This window comes from Ctenocephalides felis, unplaced genomic scaffold (genome assembly GCF_003426905.1).
Source record: "Ctenocephalides felis isolate EL2017-DRISC unplaced genomic scaffold, ASM342690v1 CF-g0.4_SCAFFOLD_01604, whole genome shotgun sequence".
In the NCBI taxonomy this organism is placed as follows: Eukaryota; Metazoa; Arthropoda; class Insecta; order Siphonaptera; family Pulicidae; genus Ctenocephalides; species Ctenocephalides felis.
Genome location: NW_020537758.1, coordinates 16929201 through 16946239, shown reverse-complemented (window position 1 = coordinate 16946239; position 17039 = coordinate 16929201). Strand labels below are relative to the sequence as shown.

General features: G+C 31.3%; 4 protein-coding genes across 5 annotated transcripts; 2 read left to right on the top strand and 2 right to left on the bottom strand.

Annotated features, from left to right (window-relative positions):
* Positions 1 to 440: 440 nt before the first annotated feature.
* On the bottom strand, positions 441 to 3252 carry LOC113372322 (T-complex protein 1 subunit theta-like). Of its 2 annotated transcripts, none has more exons than XM_026612645.1 (8): positions 3086 to 3252; positions 2384 to 2602; positions 2143 to 2319; positions 1921 to 2082; positions 1536 to 1842; positions 1200 to 1474; positions 882 to 1106; positions 441 to 805 (listed from the first exon to the last, which is right to left on the bottom strand). In XM_026612645.1, the coding sequence occupies exons 1-8, from the start codon at positions 3143 to 3145 to the stop codon at positions 590 to 592; spliced, it is 1641 nt and encodes a 546-aa protein (XP_026468430.1). In that variant the 5' UTR covers positions 3146 to 3252; the 3' UTR covers positions 441 to 589. The 2 variants fall into 2 exon arrangements, with proteins under 2 accessions (XP_026468430.1, XP_026468429.1); XM_026612644.1 differs by having other exon boundaries at positions 441 to 814; positions 891 to 1106.
* Positions 3253 to 3713: 461 nt separating this feature from the next.
* On the top strand, positions 3714 to 9872 carry LOC113372272 (probable phosphorylase b kinase regulatory subunit alpha). The gene is made up of 21 exons (XM_026612600.1): positions 3714 to 3885; positions 3950 to 4149; positions 4217 to 4359; positions 4426 to 4560; positions 4622 to 4813; positions 4876 to 5051; positions 5124 to 5286; positions 5400 to 5576; positions 5634 to 5847; positions 5930 to 6039; positions 6122 to 6269; positions 7435 to 7599; positions 7668 to 7844; positions 7906 to 7998; positions 8078 to 8251; positions 8324 to 8496; positions 8555 to 8767; positions 8824 to 8962; positions 9023 to 9231; positions 9297 to 9554; positions 9627 to 9872. The coding sequence occupies exons 1-21, from the start codon at positions 3827 to 3829 to the stop codon at positions 9858 to 9860; spliced, it is 3552 nt and encodes a 1183-aa protein (XP_026468385.1). The 5' UTR covers positions 3714 to 3826; the 3' UTR covers positions 9861 to 9872.
* Positions 9873 to 10127: 255 nt separating this feature from the next.
* Positions 10128 to 14868, bottom strand: LOC113373432 (RNA-binding protein 5-like). The gene is made up of 13 exons (XM_026613727.1): positions 14668 to 14868; positions 14377 to 14482; positions 13873 to 14229; positions 13739 to 13811; positions 13581 to 13650; positions 12989 to 13062; positions 12411 to 12500; positions 12282 to 12341; positions 12101 to 12215; positions 11801 to 12037; positions 11520 to 11725; positions 11261 to 11441; positions 10128 to 10876 (listed from the first exon to the last, which is right to left on the bottom strand). The coding sequence occupies exons 1-13, from the start codon at positions 14744 to 14746 to the stop codon at positions 10128 to 10130; spliced, it is 2397 nt and encodes a 798-aa protein (XP_026469512.1). The 5' UTR covers positions 14747 to 14868.
* Positions 14869 to 15055: 187 nt separating this feature from the next.
* On the top strand, positions 15056 to 16809 carry LOC113372407 (cyclin-L1). The gene has a single exon (XM_026612728.1). The coding sequence runs from the start codon at positions 15120 to 15122 to the stop codon at positions 16620 to 16622; it is 1503 nt and encodes a 500-aa protein (XP_026468513.1). The 5' UTR covers positions 15056 to 15119; the 3' UTR covers positions 16623 to 16809.
* Positions 16810 to 17039: the final 230 nt, after the last annotated feature.

Sequence of the window (17039 nt, the reverse complement as noted above, 5' to 3'; positions counted from 1 at the left end):
ACTTCTGAGTTGCCAGATTTTTATAAAAAAAAACTCCTTTAAGAATTTTTATTTTTAACAAGACTACACGTGTCGCACTGTGAGCCCGCATCGAAAAAACTTCAAATTTTCAATAAATAAATCTTATTTGTAGATAATTTTCATGAAAAATGGGTATTATTAATTATTTATATTCGATCCACATCGTTATTCAAACAATTTAATCCGGTAAAAGAACAATATTCGGAATTTTTTAAGACGGCGCAGTAGAAATCGCGGCAAAAGTCCGCGCACATGTAACAATATATTAACATAAAAGCAAAAAAAAAAAATATTGCCAATTTTGAAACGCCATCAAAAGATTTTGAAAAAAAAGTTTTAATAATAAGTACCAAATTCATAAGAATAATTTATTAAATACTGTATAATAAAAAACCATTTATTATTTATGAAAAGCATGTAACAATGTGGTTAAGCAAAACATAGAAATTTTGAAAGACATCACTTAGACTTTTAAACTTATTTATAAATTAATATGATAAATAACTATGCATATGTGATTCAATGTCTGTGCACGAAGGAATTGATTTTGGTATGAGTGAGTATGTTTTTATTCTCCATCACTATCTGCTCCACCGGCTCTTGGTTTTGGTCCGCCTGCCCGCTTGGCCATAATTATATGATCTACTCGTAGAATAGTGCATGTTGCGCTAACCGCATGTTTCATTCCCCAATGCTTTGCTAAATATAAATCTAATATACCACTTTCTGCGGCATCACAGGTTTTCGGGCCATCTGTGCTCTCTATGTCAAAGCCGTGGTTTTTCTTGTTAGCCTAAAAAATAAATATGATTTCTCATAATATATAAAAGCCAGAAATATATTAATAACTTAATATATACACTACTTACAGTATGAGCTTCATAAAGCTTCAAAAGTACATCATTAGCATTAACACCAGAATTATCGGCCAAAGCCTTGGGGAATGCCTCTAATGCTTGGGCAAACTTTCTGACTGCATACTGTTCTAAACCTGGTAGCGTATCTGCATACTCAGACAGTTGTTTAGCCAGTTCTACTTCGACTGCTCCAGCACCAGGAACAAACCTACCATCCCTTGTAATACCCTGTATAAAATAAATTCATAGAAAGATGTCAAGTATAAAAAATAGGTTGCAGTTAACATTAATCTTTTGGAGAAGCCATCTGACCCTTACTACCTTGAAAGTATTAACTCCATCATCAATGGCCCTTTCAATGTCATCCATAAAATTGTCAGTGGGGCCACGTACAACAATAGTTGAAATTCTGCTTTCTTGCCCTAATAATTTGAATACTACTACAAGTGTATCACCAATTTCCTCTGTTGAACAGATATCACAATAGCCGAGCTCTTCAGGGGTAGGAGGAAGCATTCTTGGCAAAACAGTAGCATTTACTGTTTTTGCCAAACGCCTCAGATCAAATTTGGAGTTCAATCTAACAGCCATCATGCCTGAAATAAAAAATTAATAAAATCTTCATATTTGAAGTAATTTTTGGTTGTTATATTTTACCATATTTGTTAAGGAAATGTAAGGCCATATCGCCAAATTTGGCTCCAGCAACAATTATTTTAGCACCAGTATCAGCAATGGCTTTAATTTGATTCTCCAACATGGTTTCTTCTCCTTTACTGAAATCCCTCAATTCTGCAGCTGTTTTTATTAAAACTGTTCCTTTGGTTTCAGTTTGTATAATATCAATTGGACAAGAATATATAACTACTTTAGCTTTCTCTGCCTTTGTTATGGTTCCCTCAACTAAACGTTTGAAAACCATTCCTTGAACTACTTGTGAGCTTGCTAAACCAGATCCAAGAATCTAAAAGTAAAATTGTATATGTAAATAAATAAAATATCTAAATTAGATAAGTTAGAATCAACTTATCTAATTACTTACTTTGCAGACACGAATATTATCTACATTGAAAGTAGTTTTTTCTGGCAAGACTGAAACACAAGCCTTAGAAATTAGATCACTAAGTAAATCTTCTTGACCAAACTGTTTAGACATTACTGAAGTCCTAATTCCATTTTTAATAGATGCAAGATCTCTATAATCCTGGAATATATTTATCATTAATATCAAATAAATTCATATTACAATAATAAATTTAAGTACCTTGACTTCGTAGCAAGCCAGAGATGGCAATAACTCAATACATTTTTCGAGTGCCTTCTCATAGCCTTCTGCAACTTCTGAAGCAGTAATACCTAAACGAATTAAGTCTTCTGATGCATCTAATAAAGCTCCAGCGAGAATGATGACAAAATTAGTAGCATCACCAACTTCAGCTTCCTACATAGAGTTATATGTATAAATATTATGGAATCTGTATCAATTACCCTATTATTATATTTACCTGCATCTTGCTAGCCATAACAATTAATTTGGCTGCAGGGTGTTCGATATCAAGTTCTCTAATTATAGTTGCTGCATCACTTGTGACAAATTGCTTCTCAATATGATTGATAACCATTTTATTCATTCCATTTGGGCCATAAGCAGATCTGACAGTTTCAGCAAACTCTTTGCAAGCTCGTATGTTGCGGACGACTGCCTCTTCCATCCCAGTGTACATCTGAAATAATAAATAGATAGTTTTGAAACTTTTAACATCCCATTGTAAACTTCCTTGGAATTAAAGGGATCTTACATCATATTTAGCAATTCTTTAAGAAACGGTTGTGAAAATGCAATTCGACAATAAAACTCCATTATGAAGAAACTATTTTGTAATTTGTACTTGAATATAATTAAACTTTTGTAATTTATACTTAAATATAATGAAATTTATAAAGCTACCAAATTATTCAGTCTTGTACAACCCTAAAAATGAAGAAGGCGGAAGATGATTTAAATTAAATCACACAATAGTGTGAAAACACTTCTAGAATTAATAAGATATTGAAATTTGATATATTTTCCTTTATCCTAAACATTTCATGCAACAAAATAGGGATTCTCTCTGAAATAATATGAAATAAACAAATTTTTAGTATCATGTGTTCTAGAACATCCTATTTATTAGTGTTAACCTGAAAATATAAATTTTAAGACCCACCCTTGCACCATCTTTAAGCATTTGCTGGATACCAGGTGCTCTGGGAACGTGTAGAGCCATGGCTAACTGATTTAAAACTTATGTTATTATAACAAGAAATTGCACAATTAATTTAATACACTTTATAGAGCCGCTAAGAAACTTTTGAAGTCACATGTACAATCCAAAGCGATCTACAAAAGATGGTATGTGTCATGAACAGCGTTGTCATACCGGAAAAATGACATCCGTTACGATTAACGGAAAACCGTTAAATTCAAAAAATATATATTTATAAAGAGAAAATTAATTATTTGCTTATAATTAGCAAATTAAAACAAAGTTTTCAAAAATTAAATATTTTTAATAACTATTATGAAAGAAATACAAATTAAACTTATTGTTCTGGTGGGCCTCTTTTGGTTCGAATCATCACTAATTTCCTAACCTGAAATTTCCATATTTTTCGAATAACTATTAAAATAAAATAGATCATACAAAAACTCTATAAAGGAATAATTATAATAATTATAATATGTATAATAATATTATTAATTACTAATTCTTCCACGAAAATCGTCTCCTTGTTACATAAAAGATTACGTAGTTACTTTCATTATTTAGATTATAAAAATATATTAGAAAATAAGATCAGATATGATTATTTGTTAGCTTATCATAAAATATTTATATGCAATAAAACTAATTAAGTACCCAATAATTAAATTTATTGATATAAATATTACAATCAAAATAAATAAGATGAGGAGCAGGAGTAATTCCGGGGTCAGACTTGACTATTATCAAAGAGTTGTTCATAGGTATACCTACAGACAAAGATTCTTTCTATTAAAGCTACAAATTTTATATATTTTTATTTCCTAGATTGATAATGCTACACCAAGACCCCGTAACCGGTCTTTTTCCTGCTAGTACAACAAACCATCATGCGTGGATAAGAGATAATGTATATTGCATATTAGCTGTATGGGGTCTTTCAATGTCTTATAAAAAAATAGCAGATCAAGATGAAGAACGTGCTAAAACTTATGAATTAGAACAAAGTTGTGTGAAACTAATGCGAGGTAAAATGTTCACACCAACTGATACTAAATTATTTTTATTACAATTATGTTAATTATTATTAACCAGGGTTGCTGATGGCAATGTTGCAGCAGCGACAGAAAGTAGAAAAATTTAAAACCACACAGAATCCTTTAGATTCTTTACATGCGAAATATAATTCAAAAAATGGCCAAACTGTTGTTAGTGATGATGAATGGGGTCATCTTCAAGTAAATTTTATTCATCTGATATGCCTAATATCTTTAAATTAAATTTAATTCAATAAATTTTATTAGGTAGATGCTATATCATTGTACCTACTGATACTAGCTCAAATGACTGCATCGGGTTTACAAATTATTTTTTCTCTAGATGAAGTAGCATTTATTCAAAACCTTGTATTTTATATTGAGTCTGCCTATTGTACACCCGTGAGTAAAAAATATCAATTCACTTCTTGAATACATAATATATCATTATCATTATAACCAGGATTATGGGATTTGGGAACGTGGGGACAAAACAAATCATGGTCTTCCAGAACTCAATGCTAGTTCTATAGGAATGGCTAAGGCAGCATTGGATGCTATGAATGAATTAGATTTATTCGGGGCTAGAGGTGGCCCGTTTAGTGTTATTCATGTCTTAGCTGATGAAGCGCATAAATGCCAGGCTGTGTTACAAGTAGCTTATCTAAATATCATATTTGATTTAATGCAGTTCTATTTTAATAACATGTTTTTTAGTCAATGCTTCCAAGAGAATCAAACTCTAAAGAACTTGATTCTGGCCTGCTTTCAGTTATTAGTTTTCCAGCTTTTGCACTGGACGATCCTGAATTGATTGAAATTACTAGACAAGCTATAGTATCAAAACTTCAGGGAAAATATGGATGTAAAAGATTTCTTCGTGATGGACATAAGTATGATATCAAATTGAAAACTCATATGTTATAATTTTGTTGTTTAATTTTAGTTTTTTTTTGCTTATAAAGAACTCCAAAAGAAGACCCAAATAGACTCTATTATGAACCTTGGGAATTACGCATGTTTGAAAACATTGAATGTGAATGGCCTTTGTTTTTTTGTTATTTGATATTACACTATGCTTTTCAAGGAAATAAGCAATTAGTTTCTACATACACTTCCTATTTAGAGGTTGTTTAAAGCATGTTAATAATATATTGCATTATTTAATTAATAAGCTAATTTTATTAACTGGCTGCAGTTGTATTAATAAATACATTTATTTTGCTCTTATGAATATACAGGATGTAATGATTCATACCGATGATGGTATGCACTTGGTCCCAGAACTCTATACTGTACCACCGGATAACGTTTTAGCAGAATATCAGCAACCAGGATCTCAAACAAGAGTTCCTGTTGGAAGATGTCCATTTTTATGGGCCCAATCTTTATACATACTAGGAAAGCTTTTACAAGAAGTATATAAAAACATGGAATACTTAGTTGATTGTAAATTTTATCACCAAATGTTTTAGGGTTTTTTAGCTGTTGGTGAATTAGATCCACTGAACAGGCGGTTAGGATCACAAAAAAAGCCTGATGTGGTTGTTCAAGTAGTAATATTAGCTGAAGATGTTACTATCAGAGATAAGCTTATACAATATGACTTGCTTGTACAGACAATCCAAGAAGTAAATCCAATAGAAGTTCAACCGGCTAGGGTTTTGAGTCATTTATATACTTATCTTGGTAATTATAATTGATAAAATAACATCCAAAATATAAAATAAATATTCAAATTGACCTATCAAATAAACTGGTTATTTTTAAGGACGTAATGAAAAATTGGGATTATCTGGAAGGAAATCACGGGATGTAGGAATTCTAAGCACTAGTAAACTTTATTCATTAAACGGGCGAATTTTTGCCTTTACACCTCAAGTAAGTTCTAATTTTCTTTTATTTATATATATAAATAAATAAAAAATGTAAAATAATTATTACAAATATAATTCATTATTAGTATACGGACTTGACGCGATTTTACGTAGCGTCGGACTACGAATTGATGATAGATCTTCTTAAAGCTGAAATATTCTTCTTGAAGAGTGCCTGGGGTCATCTTTTGGGTAGACCTCTTGTTGTACTTCCTCTGCGTAATGTACATTTAGGTACAATATATATTTGATATTATAGATTTGCAACCATGCATGGTAGAATTCTATGAGGCAGCTACTTTGTAGTAATTCATATGTCTTTCTCAATACTCTATTTTATTAAAATGTACAAACACTTTTCAACATAATGAATGGTTTCTATTCTAGTGCGCATCTTTTCTTACTTATTACAATGCTCTTTTTAAATTATAGGCCGTTATAATATATATTTTATGGGTGCAATATATATGCATATATATTTATTTGAAGTATTTTTCAGCCCAATCGTCGAATTAAAAAAATATTAAAATAGATTTTTTTTTTGTTCTATTAAACGTTTCGACACCTAATGTGTGCCATCATTCAGTGATCAAACCAGGAAAAACACAAAAAATTATATAAAAGTTATTAAACACTAAACTTATCGTGCAAAAGAACATCATAACTAATAATAATTAATAAAAAGAGAAATTAAAGGTGCACAAGGTGTTCGGCTCTCTGTGCATAGTAACACAACTGATCAGTTTTTTTTACAATATTTTATTTTTGATTGAGTAATTTTTTTGTCTTAGAATTTCGATTATGAAGAGTATTATATGACTCGCGATGCAGCATTATTAGCCAGCAACTTTATGACGAACATCGCATTTTTGGCAATGAATTGGCGTCACATGCTCGGCAGGCCAACTATTACTTTGGTGGCAACCCAATATATGCTCGGTATTTAATACGTTTTATGAAATATTATAATATATGGCTTTAGTAAGCATTATGATCATTCATTCGGATTACTTCATTACACTTTTTAAGTTATACTCATTGGTGGATAACATTTTGTTGAATTTCCTTTGTAGGATTGTTTTGATGATATTTTAATAAACTCTTGACTAGGCCTATAATTTTCATCATCGTGACATCCTTTAATTTGTAATTTATGCATGAAATCAATTATATTGGGCTATACATTACATAATTGCATAGGAAGCATGAAATCTATGTATATAAAAATGCCACTCATATTTCATTTTTCACTAATCTGCTTGCAATCACTCATATTCTATCTATATTTAATTTCCTATATTTTTTATTACTAACATTACTCTAACAAAAACTATTATTGGATAATTAAGTATATCCAAAAATAGTAACTGAAAATTAATAGCTTTTTGTAAATTTATAGACAATGGTAGAATACCGCAAGCTATGATCACTACGATGAAGAAGTTGAAAAATGGTTATATAAATGGTACGAGAGTAATGCTGGGCAATCTGGGTGACTTTTTAAGCACCAGTGCAATAACAGATTTAAGTTTCTTAGGAAGTCAAGAGGATGGCTTGCCAGATCGTACGTACCCATCGTTCATAAACACATTAAAAGTCAAAATAATGTAATATAAATATTAATATTTCAAGGACTCAACCCTCAAGTCGATTCTTACTTAGAAGAGCATTTATTAAAGTCGTTTAGTCAAAAACCAACCATGACAGTAACCACAGCACTATCAAAAACGCGAACAATTGGACGTAAGGTTTCGGTGAAAGGAGCCATCAAGAAAACTAGATCTATCATTGATACAGCTTACATTGATAGTAAGACATTTAAGATTATATTTTTAAAAAAATTTACCATTTATAATTGAATTTTTATTAGATGCCAGTAATGTTGAAATTACATCAAGCAATTCATATGATCAAATTGATGCCAATCAATCCAATGCTAATCAAACATCACCTGTACGAACAGGTATAAGTTGGCTCAATCTGTTAATAAAAATATTTCATAACATCAATTTATTAACTTGTATTTTATGCCTCACCAATAGAAGTGAATACAACTAAAATAAATACGCCAAGAAGTAGAGGACAAAACGATTATGCTTTTGCAGCAACTGAGGTTGATGAGTTAATCGGGATGCTAAGAGAATCTGTAAGTCTAGAGGAACAAGGAGACATCCTACAATATTTAGTGGATACAAAGGGTCTAGAATACAATACAGGTAATAAAATTTATTAGATATTCAAACCCAAATCGATCAGTTCTTGTATAATATAAAATATATTATGAACAGGTATAAAACAAGAAGGACGAATAGTAACAGTTCGAATGCTTTTAAAAGAAGTATATGAAAAAGCATGTCAACAAAAATTGTGGGGCCTAGTTCGCCATACAGCGGGAATGCTCGGAAAACGTGTTGAAGACCTCGCCAAAGCAGTCACAGATTTACTAGTTCGACAAAAACAGGTAAGTTGATGTGCTTTAAAAATTACAATGTAGTTTTATTATTCAATCAATATTTTAGGTAACTGTTGGTATGCCACCAGCACATGAAAATACAATTGTAGCACCGTTACCTGAATGTGAATTAAGGCAATTGATCCATTCAGCATATGGAGACGATGAAAGTACTGCAATGTTGACTCAAGAATTGTTAGTGTATTTAGCTATGTTTATCCGAACAGAACCACAGTTGTTCAACGAAATGTTGAGACTAAGAGTTGGTTTAATAATACAGGTATAAAAATAATATATTTCAATGAGAAAGAAAAGTTAATATGTTCTGTTATCCAGGTAATGGCGACTGAATTGGCTCGTTCTTTAACCTGTGGTGGTCAAGAAGCCTCAGAACATCTTCTGAATTTATCTCCATTTGAAATGAAAAACTTACTTCACCATATTTTAAGTGGAAAAGAGTTCTCTATCAACAGTGGTTAGTATAGAATGTTCATATATTTAGGAATAAAGTGTAATTTTTTTTTTTCATTTGCAGTAGCCAGAGGAAATTTTTCAATTGTTAGTTCAAAATCCTATCGTGTAAGTAAAAAGAGCCAAATTGTAGATCAATCAGAATTGAAGTCTTTAGAAGAAGACGTTGCAGATGATCGGCAAGGACAATGGCTTAGACGTCGCCGATTAGATGGAGCACTTAACAGAGTGCCTAGAGATTTTTATTCTCGTGTTTGGACTGTATTGGAAAAAGTATGATATCAATTATCACAGTCAACACTTATGCAATACAGTAATGCAATACTCATATTTTTCAGTGTGATGGTTTGGCTATAAATGAACTAGTTTTGCCACAAAATTTAACTCAGGAGATGACTTCGGGTGAATTAAAATTTGCTCTCGAAGTTGAAACTGTTTTGAACTCAATACCACAACCGGAATATCGACAGCTGATTGTCGAAGCATTAATGGTTTTAACATTAGTAGCTGAATATAAAGTTAGGCCAAGTTTGGGTAGCACTATATACGTCCAAGAATTAGTGCACAGGGCTAACCAATTGTTTTTAAAAGATCAAGTATGTTGAATTATTTAAATTATCACTTTTTATTTATCCATCTAGTATTGTGCAATCTTTTTTTATTGGCAGTTAAAGTGCTCTGGTGATGCTACATTATGTTGTGCTAAAAATGAAAGTGATAATCTTGAAACTGCATCAAACAATGGAGGTTTAATTTGTGGAGGTGCTGCATATATTTGTCAACATTTTTATGACTCTGCACCTAGTGGTTCATACGGCACCATGACATATTTAATGAGAGCTGTTGCCAGTGGATTGGAATGCTTTTCTGATCAGAGCGACATTGACTGCAATGTTAGCTGAAGTTATACTAAATGACCGAAAGAAATGTACTTAAAAAGAAACTAGCATTTGCTCTTTTTATGAGTGTGATTTTCTAATAAAATAATGTTCATTCATTTTAGAAATTAAATGTATTATTACTTATATTGATTTTTACAATTTGTAGTTTGTACAATTCAAATTCTTATACTAAAGTTGCATAACTTTCTAGTAACAGAAAAGTTATATTTCATGTGATATAAATAACTTATCACAAATTTCAATAAAGAAAATTTTGAGTATTAAACCTTAAGTATTAATACCCAGTAGTTGTAAATTCTGCTTGTGTAATGTTGACATTTTTGTATGTTTGATCAAGATTTCTCGGGATGCAAATTGCCTTTTGCAAATTAAACATGCTAGTTTTTCAAAATCTATATAAACTTGCTCTTTTGTAACAGAATTTGGCCGAACATCCATAGGGGGGTCTTTAGTAAACTTTGAAGGAACGAGTGGTTTTTGTGCTTCTAAAGGGGAATCTGTGGTATCACTCACAATTGTAGAAGAATATTTAGCAAGAGGATTTTCGAATTTCCCTAATGAACGTTCTGACTTTTCAACCATGGAGAAACAAATATCAGCAACTGCAGATTTAGGTTGAACAATAGGCTGAGGGGTTGGCTGAGTAGGTTCTATATTTCGTTTGCTGATCTCTTTCTTCTGATTTAATGTTTTTGCCCATCTCTCCATATCTTTCGCTATTCTTTTAGCAACTTTAACTTTATCACTTTTAGACTTTGGTTCAGAAGAAGAATCGTCATTGCCTTTGGATTTATTTTGATCGCCAGCACTTTGCTGTGAACTAGCTGCAGCAACTGTACTTTCAGTACCTTCCGGTGCTAGTAGGTATGTTCGTTTAGTGTTATCCCAATATAAAAATTTATTAATTTGACTGTTATAGTAATACTGTGTATTGGGATCATAATATAAACCTGTTAACACATCATAGTAGTAACCAGAACTTTGATCATAATAATATGAACTGATATCTGGAACCGCTGTAAAAACACCAGATAAAATATTACTACATTATTGCACACAATTATTTACATAAGGCCACTGATCATTAGTTGGCTGCAGTCATTACATTTGACGATTTTTCCTAAATATAATTTACCAGGTTCCAATTTTATTTAGTAGAAAAATTTAAAACAAAAGATATGAAAAAAAAAAACAGGCAAAAGAAATAAAGTAATGACAAAAATATTGTTTCAAAATAGTTTTCAAATTTGTCAAACCATTGAGTTAATCTTCTAAACTAATTTTTAATACAAGCAATGCTTAGCCCTGCTCTTGCAGTACCCAAGACATCAAATCATAAAAGCATCCATACTTGTGTATGATAAACAATGTTATTCACAAAACAATCAAAATGCACATACCATAAACCTTGTCATCTGTACCCGTAGGAACTTGTATTTGACTCATACCCATTGCATGAGCTTGATCTATAGCATTGTTTATTCGGTTTTTATTTTGCATTTTCATAATGGCTTGGTGAGCAACAGCAGCCGCTGAGTTTGTTTCATCAGATTGGGTCTGCGGCATTGAAATTGTTATCCCCTGATAATTAATTTATATAGCTTAGTGGATTTATAATTAATAAAAAATAAAACTTTAAAAATTTAAATTCTTGGTTACCTGTGCTATTTGTTGCATATAATAATTTGTGTAATACATGAGATATTGTTGTTTTTGTTCTGGACTTTTTGCATATAATTCTGCACTGTACGCTGCTAATTTTGGAACATCAGCTATAGTAAATGATGTACCCCGTGAAGGTTTGGGAATGGCTTTATTTGAGTTTGATTTCTTGATACCCTCTTCTAAGCAATATGATATAATAACTAAAAATAAAAGTTTTGATTGTTATTTTACATTCTTATTGCGATCATTTTAATTTGTTTTTATTAACGTTTTACCTGATTTATTGTCAACAACGAATGGTGGATCACAATTATTTAATGTATCATAAGCAATTTTGCAATCATCTTCACAATTAAAAGTTAAATATGCTAAACCTCTAGATAATGATGTTGTGCTATCACGAGGAATTTTTAAACTAACAATGAGAGATATCAATCCTGGTGTTCTAGATTCCAATTCAGCTCTAAGACCTTCTTCTTTTGTGAGTACATCCAAATTTTGAATAATTATTCCTAGAACAAATAAATTTAAAAATGTAAATCATATTTTAAATTGTAATTGCAATTAATACATACTTGTTGTAACAGTGTCACTTATTTCATCTGTTCCTTCTATTCCCAAAGATGATTCTTGTCTAGAAGTCGAGCATTTAAAACAGTTTTCCCTTCTCTTAAAGTTAATTCCTCCACACTAGAATTAACAATATTTATTAATAATAATTAACAAAAATGTGACATATATTGATGTCACTATTACCTTAGTACATGTCCAATCAGCTAAAAATCTTGGAGGATAAAAATTATTTTCTGGATTATCCTGAAAGAATAAAGATCATAAAAAATCATGTTTTTTAATGAATTTAAGTTGCAGGAGGAATATACTAACATCATTCATATCTCCATGAGTTTCTGATGATTCTCTTGGAACCGCATACTGCATCAATGCGCGATATTGGCCATGAAACATAATGCTCCCCTGTTAAGAAAAGATCACAAAAAATTAATTTTCAGTACTTCATAAAAAAATTAATAACCTATTGCAATGGCCAACACGGTGCCATTACAAATGAAAAAGGTGGGTGTACTCCACGGGGAGCTGAAGCCCACTCCACGAAGAATATCTTCAAAATGATTGTAAATAAAATTCTTTTCATTTTTATTTTGCACGTTTTTAGCCAAACATAGTAATCCACTCCAATTAGTTTAGGTTTTTAATATAAAACTTTTATGTTCTGCTTTAATTTTACTCCTTACAATTTGCTTTGAATCAATAATGTTCCAATTTGCACAATTTGTTTTTAGAAAATATTGTTAATTATATCCATTATGATAAAACTGAAAATCTGTTCCGCATATTCCAAGAACTAACAATTCCTATACTATACCTCCGTACATATCATGTAATCAAATACAGACATCGTGTTAAACCATGAGATTTCATGGCCTTGTGTATGGTATTGATACCTGTTTCATTTCCATCCAGCGCTGAGCATCTTCAATGGTGTTAAACTCGACAAAAGCAAAACCTCTTGAAGCACCTAAACACCAATATGAAGATAACAGGTTGTATAGAATGACAATTTTAAACAAGAACAATTTGTAAATAGAACTGAGCAAGCATCATGTTTCAGATTGATGACTGAAGACTCCACACGCTTGTTCAATGGAGATTGCATTCTGCATTCCTTCACCTTACCTTCACACAATTTGTTTCGGAACAAACTATGCATGATAATAAATCAAACAATATTACAAGATATAACAAACTTTGATACGATCAAAGTTATTTTGATAACTATGTATCTTGAATGAAGAACAACTTGTAATGTGGTGTACTATTAATAGTCAGACAGTATGTTAGTGAAATCCTTGCCAGAAAAATTATTCTTCATTAAATTCAAAATATCTTTATATATGAAAATGCACTTAGGCAGTTAACAAATTTTAATGGCACAGGGTAGATTTTAACATTGAATGAAGCTGGCATTATTAAGAAGCTCCTTTCTTTTCCGGTATGAAATACATGATATAAAAGATTGTCTGAAGTCTGAAGTACCTGTAAATTTCTTCCGAATTAGACGTATTTGTTTAGTTTCAATTTTGCATTGTTCAACTTCAGCAATAATCTGTAAAAATAAATTATATAATTTTTACTACTGCATGAATAATGCTTTATAAAAGAATACAATTTCATCCATGAAATAATAATCTTACATCCTCTTGTGTTATATGCTGGGCAAGCCCCCGCAACATTATAGTATTTGAAGGTGGTTCTCGAGAGGTTTGGCTGAAACATGATAAAATGCAAGAGTTGTATTTTTTATCAGTTGATGTCAAAATATTCTCACCTGTCTTTTCTACCATATCTTGACTTATCATCATCATATCTGTCTCTATTGTATGATCTTCTGCTTCTAGAGCGTGATCTAGATCTAGAGAGAGACCTTGACCTAGACCGTGATCTTGTATATCTACGAGATCGTTCTCGCGAGTGAGATCTTGAATATCTCCTAGATCTGTCTCTAGAATGGCGACGGTTTCTTTTGTCTCTTTCATCAGGACTATAACTGCGATTGGATTTTCTTGGAGATCTGTCATGATTTTTTTGAGAATAGTTCTCAGATCTTCTTTCGTTCGAATGAGATTTATAACTTCGATCTACATTGTGGCTTCTAGACTCTTTATGTCTTCTATCTTCCTGATATCTTTTACAGAAAACACAGGTTATAGTACTAAATAAACATACTGTTAAACACAAACAATAAACAATAAAAAAACTCATTTTTAAGGTGTTCTTTAAATTAACAACCTAGAATTGTATGCAAAAATATATATAAAAATTTTAATATTACCTGTTACTTTCTCGATCGTCTCTATCATCAGATTGTTGATAATTACTATCTCTATATTGTGGAGAATCATCTTCCCTTGACAATTGTGATGCCCACTCTTGATGAACTATAATAATATAGAAAAGTTAAAATATTCATTAATTTAACATAAAAACGTATTAAAAATAGTACACATTGTATTATAAAACAATTATTACAATTTTAGTTATAATAATTAGAAAATCGAAACATAACGTAGAAAAGTATTTATATTTAAATTACTATAAAAAAAACTAAATAAATCATATTTACAAGGCTGTAATAAAGGATCGCTGTACTCATCTGCATTCAAATTGTGGTAGTTCATTTCTCTCTGTCTCGAACTTCGCATACTCGTTAAGACAGAAAATAATTGAAGTTTAATATATTGATGCTGATTTCTAAACTAGTATTGGAATTACGCGACTCACATTAAATCAAAGCACATTTGCTTACAAAAAAATTATGCGTTTTTACTACAGTAAAAATCCATGATAAGAAATATGTCAGATGTCATTGTCATTAGTTCCATCAATAATGACAATAATGAAGTTGGTGATGTCAAATGTTTCTAGACATTAATGTGTTGGTATCATTGCTCGACCACGACATCTTCATATCGTACTTCACGTTATATGTCATGTTTGGTTTTCGTGAAATCAAAAATCGAAGAAAATTTCAACAATTGCAAAAAATTTATATTTTGTACATGTTTCCATAGAATAATGACGAATAAAACTGAAGCCCCTATTAGCAAAGTTAGTAAACCTTATGGTGAAATAGTTTTAACGTTAGAAAATTGTCTTCTTCCTGAAGAAAAGTTACTACAAACTCCTTCCAAAGCAGATGGCTTAGATGAAGAAATTGAAAAAGATCTCAGAATATTAGGATGCGAACTTATACAATCAGCTGGAATATTATTAAAATTACCTCAAGTAGCAATGGCTACAGGGCAGGTTCTATTTCAACGATTTTATTATTCCAAATCTTTCGTAAGGCATTCAATGGAAACTACTGCCATGGCTTGTATATGCTTAGCGTCCAAAATTGAAGAAGCTCCAAGAAGAATACGTGATGTAATAAATGTTTTTCACCATCTGAAGCAGTTAAAGGATGAGAAGCCCATAGAGACGTTAATCCTCGATCAACAATACATAGACCTCAAAAATCAGGTAATAAAATCTGAAAGACGTGTTTTAAAAGAATTGGGATTTTGTGTGCATGTAAAGCATCCACATAAATTAATAGTTATGTTTCTCCAAGTTTTATGCTATGAAAAAAATGAAAAGTTAATGCAATTATCTTGGAATTATATGAATGATTCTCTCCGAACAGATGTTTTTATGCGACACAATCCTGAGACCGTCGCTTGTGCTTGTATCTATATGACTGCCAGAGAACTCAATATTAATTTACCAAAGTCTCCAGATTGGTTCTCAATATTTAATGTTAGTAAAGCGGATATACATGATGTATGTTATTCAGTTCTAAATTTATATTCTAGACCAAAGCCAGATGCTGATTCTCTTGAAAAAGCTGTCAGTGTGTTGCGCAAGCATTATCAGGATGAGCGGGCTAAAGCTCGGAATGCTTCTTCCAATAATAATAGTCCCAAAGCTGATTCCCCACATTCACCCCAGAAAGAAAAAACGACAGGAGGGTCTCATAATGCTTGGGGTGGTTTTATTAGTAGATCTGGTTCACATGTTATTCATGAGAAATCTAAAGTTAAAAGTGATTCACCACATAGTCCTGGTAAAAATAGTAAAAAGTTGCGTTCAAGATCACGCTCAAGATCAAAAACTCCTTTGTCGCCAAGAAACAGATCTCCAACAGAGAGGCATAAAAGTAAAAAGGCCCATAAGCGTCGAAGTCGTTCAGTGTCACCATATTCTCCAGGTAAATCTACCATCAAAAAAATAAGGAACAAATCTAGGTACAGATCTAGGTCCAAATCTCCAGAATGGAAATCTAGTGTTGATGGTAAATCTGATAGGAAAAGCAATAGCAAAAGAACTGAGCGTCATAGAGAGGCAATTGATGATGAGCCTTCTGAAAAAAATGTGAAAATTGAAAGGTACGAAAGATACAGCGATAGGGAAAGGGAGAGAGACCGGGATAAACATGCCAGATATTCTGATAAGGGTAGTGATGATTCCCGTAGTAGGAGTAAATATCAGCGTTCAGAAGACAGATCACGGGATAGGTCCAGGGATAGAAGACGATGAGAAATTTTTGTAAATTTGAACTTAATATGTCATTGATAAAGTAAAAGAAAAATGTACATTGTTTTAAAGAATAACTGTTAACTTCTAATCAATGATTTATTACAGATGGAGGATTTATTTTTTACTGAATTCAATACCAACTTGTACTTTTTAATGAGAAAATAAACACATTTCATCTAAACTGAAATGATCACTTGGTAATATCTACTTTTAATGTACATAAATCAAATTTTTAATAACGAAATGTAAATCACTACACAAATAAATGAAAGTAATAAATCTATTTATATTATAAAAAGTGACTTATATTTTATAATTTGAATAAATAGTGGAGAAAGCTGTTTATCTTATTTACTATTGAAAGCCTTTTTATGCATATCACAATCATGGAGCATTAAATTTTATAAATCATGTTTG